Source organism: Zalophus californianus, chromosome 1 (assembly GCF_009762305.2).
Source record: "Zalophus californianus isolate mZalCal1 chromosome 1, mZalCal1.pri.v2, whole genome shotgun sequence".
Taxonomy (NCBI): domain Eukaryota; kingdom Metazoa; phylum Chordata; class Mammalia; order Carnivora; family Otariidae; genus Zalophus; species Zalophus californianus.
In genome coordinates, this window is record NC_045595.1 from 12,443,381 (window position 1) to 12,451,566 (window position 8,186).

The window sequence follows — 8,186 nt, forward strand, 5'->3', positions numbered from 1 at the left end:
AACCGGTGTATACAAAAGGAGAACTGACTTTCTATCAGCTGGTCTGAAACATGATCAGTAAATTGGTTCTGCCATCAAGAGTACAGCAATCCCACCCAGTAAGCAGGGCCAGACGGAAGTCTAAGGACATGGCTGTTTGTGGTCATCTGCAACCTCTACTTCCCTCCAGCAGCTTGTGACACTGAGGGCTGGGCCTACTATGGCGAACAGAGCATTCTAAGCAGGAGCGGCCCTCTGGGCCACCCGGCAGGCAGGTCTCCTTCCCTCTACCCACCCACCCCCACCCCCGCAACCACCACCATCAGCCACTCTCTAGGCAAGCAGAAACCCTGTCAGTCCCTTTTGTCTCAGGCCAATCTGTAGGCCAGGCACAAACTGTGTCCCATTTACCAACCACCTTCTTTCTTTAATCCCTAAGTCACCCTAGTTAAAAGAGGGCTATGGACCCCAGAGTCCCCAGCCCTGGCCTCCATTTAGGCCCTTTGAGCTGGAATTCCAGTGTCTTGGCTTCTGTTTATTCTGCTTTCCCTCTGTCTGAAAAAGCATTCCTTCCTCTCTTCCCAGCATCCCCACAGCCCAGCCCAAATGCCCCTTCTCCATGCAGTCCTTTCCCAAGTGGAAGCAAGTTATCCACCCCTCATCCAGCTCAGACCACCCATGGCCTGGGCCTCCACCGTGGCCTGGAGCAAGCCGACCCTCCTCGTGGACCAGGCATGGCTCATTCATTTCTGCATCAGTCATGGAGCAGCAAACACCCACCCGCGCAGGGGAACCTGTAAAGACGATAAGGCAGCTCTGTTTCTCCCATGACTCCAGTGACATGAGATTAAAACAATAAACTAAGAATTCAAACAAGTGATCTTTTCTCCATCAGACTCCACAGTATCTACAGGTTAGGTGGCATGACTACTGTTTAAAAGCAAATGAGATCTCACACTGTTGAACGCTTGGCAGTTAAAAAAAAGGGGGGTGGGGCGCCTGGGTGGCTCAGTTGGCTAAGCAACGGACTCTTGATTTCAGCTGGGGTCTTGATCTCAGGGTAGTGAGTTCAAGCCCCGCACTGGGCTCCATGCTGGGCGTGGAGCCTACTTAAGAAATAAACAAACAAACAAAACCTACAATGCAACACAGAGCCCCAGGCCTGCATTAGATGAGCTCTGTCAGCTCGAGCTTGCTGGGTGTGACTTTCACAACTGACATATGCCTCTGGGCCTCAGTTTACACCTTTATAAAGTGCGGAGAAGACTGACCAGCGTGACTCGGGAGGATACAGTGAGCAATACAAAACGCCTTTCCTGCTCAGTCCGGGGCTCCTGAGGCCTCCCGAGGCCTCCCCGACTTCACATGTGGGACCATAAACTCTACTTCAGTTCTCACCTCGAAGATCACTTTTTCGCCCTGGGACACACTATGTATCTGCTTATTTCCGTCCGTGCCCCGCTCCTGAGAACCTCGGCCGCACGGGACAGAGCTATCTTCAGGTTCCCTGCTGCATCCCACTGCCCATGAGGTGCCCAGCAGAGAGAAAATGCCTAATACACATCTACTGAACGAACAGCGTGCGTGGGGTGCTGACATTCCACTGTCAAGAGGCAGATACATAACGGGGAGTTACTCCCAATTTGCACATGGAGAAACTGAGATACAGAAAATATAGCACAACTGAGGGTACTGAAAGGACATCTGGGGACCTGAACACTGAAAAACACAACCTGAAGGGACCTCAAATGATAATGGGGTGGGAGAGTCGTCTTTGAGGAAGAATGTGGAGTAGTCTTCCGAGTGGACGCTGGCTGCTCAGGTGAGGTCTGAGTGGGGAGCCCCTGAAAGCACCCCCAGCATGGCTGTCGAGATGCCTCTCATGGGGGGGGGGTGGCTGCGCCCATCTGACAGCATAATAATGTGAGGTGGCCTGAGGCATCAGAGAGTAGACACTCAGCTCTCAGGTACCATCTGATCAAAGACAGTCCACTTCCCGGAGCAGCTGATCGTGTGAAGAACCAAGCATGGGAAAGTTGCTTTAAAGGTCAAAATTGGGGCGCCTGGGTGGCTCAGTTGGTTAAGCGTCTGCTTCGGCTCAGGTCATGATCTCAGGGTCCTAGGATCGGGGCCCGCGTTAAGCTCCCTGCTCAGTGGGGAGCCTGCTTCTTCCTCTCCCTAAAATAAAATCTTTAAAAAAATAATAAAATTCAAAATTGGGGCAAAGGGAGCAAAATTTACATGTTCTTGCTTAACTGGTAGCTACTTGGTCCACAAACCAGGCCAATGCAGGTCAATAAGATAAAGAGCCAAGAAATTCTGGATCTTACAGGGTAGGGCCAATCTTTACTCTAAAACCTGACTCTCTACTCACCAACTTATACCACATCACCATTAGCATTCTAGTAAGACAGAGAGAGTAGCAATTATTTGAGAAAAAAAACAAGAGACGAAAGGACAAACAAGTGCCCCAAGCACTTGGCATTCACTGCAGACACGTTCACCGGGTGTTGCTCTGGGCGAGGTGCCCAGCAGGCTGCCTGAAAGAGGAGAAAGAGCAGGGCTCTGCAGGCAGACAGATGTGGGGTCGACCCACCAACTATGGGACTTCGGCAAGTGACTTAAATCTCTGTGGGTCTCAGTTTCCTGTTTGCAAAATGGGAATAAAAATTTAGAACCTGGCACCCATTAAAAGGATGATGTATCTCAAGTGCCTGGGCATAGGAAGCACATGACGAAGGAGGAGGGCCCCAGTGGCACAGGGGAGGGGGTGGAACTCCTTGGGCACACGGCACACTCTTCATTAATGAGCCCAATACTTTCCATGTGCTTCCTGGGTCAAGGGCCACGCAAGGGACCCACAGAAGGTACAGGAGGGAGAACTGTCATTGAGGTGGGACTGAGGGAAGACACCATCAAAGAGGCCTCCAAGAGTGGCCTCCAATGGGTGGGAGGTAGGCTAGGTTGCAGCAGGAGATCACGGCATGAGGTGGGGGGATGTGGAAGAGCCCTGGGAAGAGCCAGGGCTTACGTGGAAATGGTGCGGCAAGGTGGAGCAGGCCCAGGGCGCGTGGGAATGCTGAACCAGGAGCAGTCAAGCTGGACATACGGAGGGGAGTGAAATGGGAGCAGCTGGAGGTTTCTGGAGCAGGGGGGTGGTTGCGCGGAATGAACTATGAGGGAGAGGCTAAGCAGGAAGGGGGACAGGCCCAGCCCTGTGAACTTGTGGATGTGGTAAGGAGGTGGCCAATTCCAGTGGGCAGCCAGTGGGGGGTGGGATGGAGGGTTGGCAAGGGAGAAACAGGAGGCTGGACTCTTGGTGGGGGAAGGGCATGCTCTGTGGGGAGACCCTAAGACGGGAGCAGACAGAGAGAAAGAATGCAGAAGACAGAGTGAAGGCCAACTGGTGGGTTACAGTAACCAGTGGTGTGGGGTTCAAGGACGACCAATGACAGGCCACTGGGGTTAAGGATGGCATGATGACCAGTAGCTTAGGAGACCACATGGTACAAAAGGGGTGAGGAACACAGATGCATTCCCGGGACAGGAGAGGCAAAGGGGAGCTGTGCTTGGGAGAAATCAACCCTAGACTCCTGACTCTTCAAATGGGCAAGATTTGTATTCAGGGTCAGAAGAGACTGTATAGGGAAAGAGGTGCCACAGATATTGGGGAGTATGGAGCAGACCAGGAAAGGTGCTGATGGGAAAAGTGCTGGGGACAGAGGGGAAACACACTGCCCCCCTCCCCTCTGCAAACCTGCTGGCAACCACTTTATTCACCTCCAACAGGCCATCCACATTCCAAGTGCGCCCTACACCTCAGTCCAACCAGAGCAGAGCCTCATGCTCCAGGGGGCTCCCAGACTGCCCTCAACCAGAAATTATCCTGGAATCATATCCATGCTTCCCCAGTAATTATCTGTGAATCCGTGTGATCTCAGCTGGGCTGAAAACACCTGAAGGGCTATACCTCCCACCTAGCTTGACAGGAACACCTGGTGCAGAACTTCACTAAGAACAGCCATAGAGAAATGTTGACATAACTACCTGAAAGAAGAAAACCTACTCGTGCCTTCGTTCAACAAACATATAAAGGAACAGGAAAAAAACACTGAAGTCAGCGACCTAAAGTTGTCATAGGCTCCTGGCTGTCAGCCTCTTGCAACTCCTCCTTCAATTTTGCTCCCACCCCTAGCCCCATCCCACACGTAGAGAAGAGCCACCTGTAAATGGCGCTGGTCGGTTGAACTCTCTGGTTCCTGCTTCATGCGTTTACCTGACAACTCCTGGGTGCTGGTCACAGGAGCAAGAGTCTGCACCTGCTCTGACTGGGTGCCTGGTCTCGTGGGGAAACAGACATCTGTAGACCATGAATGGTGCTGAGCAGTATGTGGAGGAAACACACTGCTGGTGGGATGGAAGAGGGGGCCCTATTTATGACAAGTGGTCAGCAAAGGCGTTTGGGAAGAACGACATCTGAGCTACCACCTGGAGAAGGGAAAAGAGCCAGGCACTGACAGCACCAAGAGAAGAAACAAGGAAGAGAACTTCAGGAAGAAGGAAGAGCCAGTGAGGACACCCTGAGAACAGAGAAAGCCTGGACTGCGGGAAGAGCAGAAAAGCAGCAAGTATGGCTGCAGTGTGGGTACCGGGGAAAGCATGAGGCGGGAGAGGGCAGGCAGGCACCAGACCCAGCAAGGCTTCCTGAGAAGGAATTGGGATCTTATTCCGAAAGGTGCTAAGCAGGTGAATCACATGACCTGATTCATGTTTTCATACCTTAACTCACAGTGGCAAACCACTGCCTTCCTCCAAAGCTAATCCTTCGTCAGTAAAATAAGAATTCCCCTCTCCATGTTGTGTGGATAAGCACCAACCTGCTGGAAAGCACTTAAACTCTAAAGCACTCAATAAACATTAGCCACTGTCATGTTCAAAGTTCAAATTAGGGCTACTGTCAAAATTTGACAGAAGTTTTAAAAAGATTCCCCCCCAAACTGGAAGCACTTTCTCATTAAGTGAGCCTAAAGCGAGTTTCGACCCCTACACACACAAACACACCCTAAACTGTGGCAACTGGCTATTAGCAATAACACCCCACATCTGTATGGCATCTAGTTTACATAGCACTCCCCTGTTATAAGAACATGTTAATTAATAACCACTGGTCTTTAATACTTTTAATTTAGTGACAGTGTTACAAATTGGCTAGCTCTTGCAAGATTTAGCAGGTATGCATGTCTCTCTCCTTAGAACAGCTGGTCAGTCGTGCCAACCTGCCTATCAGCTCTCTTAAGGTTTAGCATTCTTACTGCTGTGGTCTACATTCCCATATGTCCCAATCTGCCAGAGAATTAAATGATAATAATTACAGTATCACTGAGTGCTTTGATGTGCCAGGCACTGTTCTAAGCACTTTACACACTTAATCTTCACATTATCCCAATATTTTTTTTATATTTCCATTTTCCAAATGAGTTCTAAGAGCTTCACCCAAGGACACTCAGAAGAATAAGTGATAGGGGCGCCTGGGTGGCTCAGTCGTGAAGCGTCTGCCTTCGCCTCAGGTCATGATCCCAGGGTCCTGGGATCGAGCCCCGCATCCGGCTCCCTGCTCTGCAGGGAACCTGCTTCTCCCTCTCCCACTCCCCCTGCTTGTTCCCTCTCTCGCTGTGTCTCTCTCTGTCAAATAAATAAAATTAAAAAAAAAAAAAGAAGACGTGATAGAGCCAAGAACTAAACAGAAGATGATATGACCCTGTGTCCTCACTCTTAATCCCAACTCTGTGCTAATTAATTCAGACAAAATGCTTATAATCTTGTGCTTGGTACAACACAGGTATTCAGTCAATAAAGGCAGCTGTTAGTAGCAGGGCACAGGTAGTTTCTAGTTCCCTTGAGAGTGTCGCCTCCGGGAGAGCAGCGACCTTGTCTGTCTGGGTGACTGCTGCGCTCCCAGCACCTGGACTAACGCACATTTGACGGATAAATGAATGAACGCCCCTCCCAGAAAGCAGGGCTGCCAGCGCAAAGCTCTTTTTTTGCACGTATATGTCGCTCCACTGTTACTGCCCCTTAGTAAGACCACCAGGCGTGTTTGAGGGCACAGGGAGGGGCCCGGAGACGTGCGATCCCCCCTTTCTCGATTCAAGGGTGGCGGAAACAGCTCCCAAGGAATTGAGGGATGAGTCCAGGATCGCACTGCCGTAGGGTCCTGACTCTGGCAGGGCTCTGCCGTCCACCCCGGCGGGGACACTGTCTGCCCCGGCGCTGGGACCCGTCAGGAAACAAAGACTCGCGGGGTCGACGCACCGGCAGAAAAGCTCACTCCCCTCGCCCACCTCCCCGAATGAGAGCCCAGTGCCACCGTGCATCGCCCGGCCAGGGAGCGGCGGCGAAGGCCGGGCATGCAGCCGGGCCCGGGCCCCGGACTGTACAGACACAGGCAGCTACCCCGCCTGTACGCCGCCCGCAAAGGGTCGCCAGGGCGCGGGAGGCCGCGGGCCGGGCCGGCCTGTCACCTTCAGGACCGCCCGCCCACTCGCCCGCCCTCCGCGGGGGCCCCTCAGCGCGAGCCGCCGCCGCCCGGCTGGGCCTCCCCGCACATCGGCCTCACCGCGATGCCCGTCTCGCGCCCCGCGCCCCGGCGCTGCGCCCCCGCCCGCCGGCCCGTACCTGCTGGGAGAGCGGGAGGAGCGGGGCCGCCATCTTCCCGCGGACTCGGGCTCCGAGCGCCGGGGAGACGGGGGCGGGGCCGCGCGTGCGCACGGGTGCGAGGGGCGGTGCGCGCGCAACTGAGTCCGGGAGCGGGCGGACCGAGGCAGGGCTACGCACGCGCGACCAAACCCAAAGGGGCGGGGTCGAGGGCGGGGCCGTGCACACCTAGCCCGGGCCGAGAGGGGGCGGGGCCGGGGGCCGGGGGCCCGGGGCCCGGGGCCCGGGGCCGGGAGGAGCGCAGGCCCCCGAATGGGCGCCAAGCTTTTCTGCCCCCTTACGCCCGGCCCGCCCCGTGGCCCGGCACCCGGAGGAATGACGTGCTAGGTGCCGTCCCCTTCCCCGTGCGCCTGGCAGACGCCTTGTGGGGAGGTTGTTGCCCACCCCGCAGAGGGTCAGGGACCTCGCCGTGCCCAACAACGCTCCCTGTTTCTAGGATAGGGTGCATGTGTGTGGGGGTGGCTGGCGGATGTGTGTGTGTGTGTGTGTGTGATAATTTCCCAACTCTCACTTTCTAGCAGGGTGACCTTGGCAAGTTAAACTTAAGTACCTTCTCTGAGCCCCCAATCCCCTTCTGAGAAGAGGGGATGGTAATATGTGTTTGCTGTACTTCTACCTCCACATCTCACACTGCCTGGCACAGAGCAGGCCCCTGAGGTTTGCTGGAGAACTGGTACCAGAGGGGGCATTTATTTCTTTTGACGTTTTGTCTTCCATTGGCTAGGGACACACATTCATCTGTGGCCAGTTTCCACTAACAGGGCAAGGAAGAAAGGTCCAGCCAGGCAGCTGACCACAGCGGCACAAGGTTTCCTCGGGGCAGGTGGGCCTCCCTTACCTGGCCTCCTGTGATGGCCGCAAAGTGAGTCTGGCCAGGCACTGCTTCCCAGGCAGGCAAGCTAGAAGGCATGTGATCTCAGGGGTGGTGCACAGTTTCCTGTCCACCTCTTCCATTTTGGAGTCAAGCTGCTGCTGGTCCCATGAGACACCCCTGAGCGAAGAGCAACGAGATAAGACCATGGTCATCTGGTCTTGTCTTAAGACTCTTTTGCTGTCTGAGCTCCCAAGTTTTCAGTCTTGTCATGCTCCATCACTCCTCGGTTCCCTATATAAAAAGCAAGGGGAGGCCACCAGAGGATTTTGAACATGATCAGATTTGTGTTCTAGAATGTCGACTCTCAATGCAGCAGGCAAAGTAGCCTGAGCACCGATGGATGGACAGGAGTGGGCCAGCTGGAAAGCTGGAGCGATGGTCCAGGTGCAGAAATGGAGGCTTTTAGCTGTCTGGAGTGCTTTATCCGTCTGTGTTCCATAAGGAAAAGTCAAGTCATTCTTAGACACTTCCAACAGAGGACAGTTGATATAGGAGAATGATTATAAAAGTATGGCAAAAACGGAACAGGAATATAAGGTTACCTAAAGATTAGTAACTGTAGGAAGCTGCTAGCCGTTCTAGGGCTAAAGGCCAAAAGGGGAAAAGGTGTCACCCAAAA

At 53.8% G+C, this 8,186-nt stretch overlaps 1 protein-coding gene across 9 annotated transcripts in view; it reads right to left on the reverse strand.

The window, feature by feature from the left end:
• Window positions 1-6,736, reverse strand: part of EPS15L1 (epidermal growth factor receptor pathway substrate 15 like 1) — a 95,092-nt gene extending 88,356 nt beyond the window's left edge. For all 9 annotated transcript variants that reach the window (XM_027583819.2, XM_027583817.2, XM_027583821.2 and 6 more), the window contains exon 1: window positions 6,655-6,736. In XM_027583819.2, coding sequence (XP_027439620.1) covers window positions 6,655-6,687 — 33 coding nt within the window. In that variant the 5' untranslated portion in view covers window positions 6,688-6,736. The remainder of the gene's footprint in view (window positions 1-6,654) is intronic.
• Between the last annotated feature and the right edge of the window lie 1,450 nt (window positions 6,737-8,186).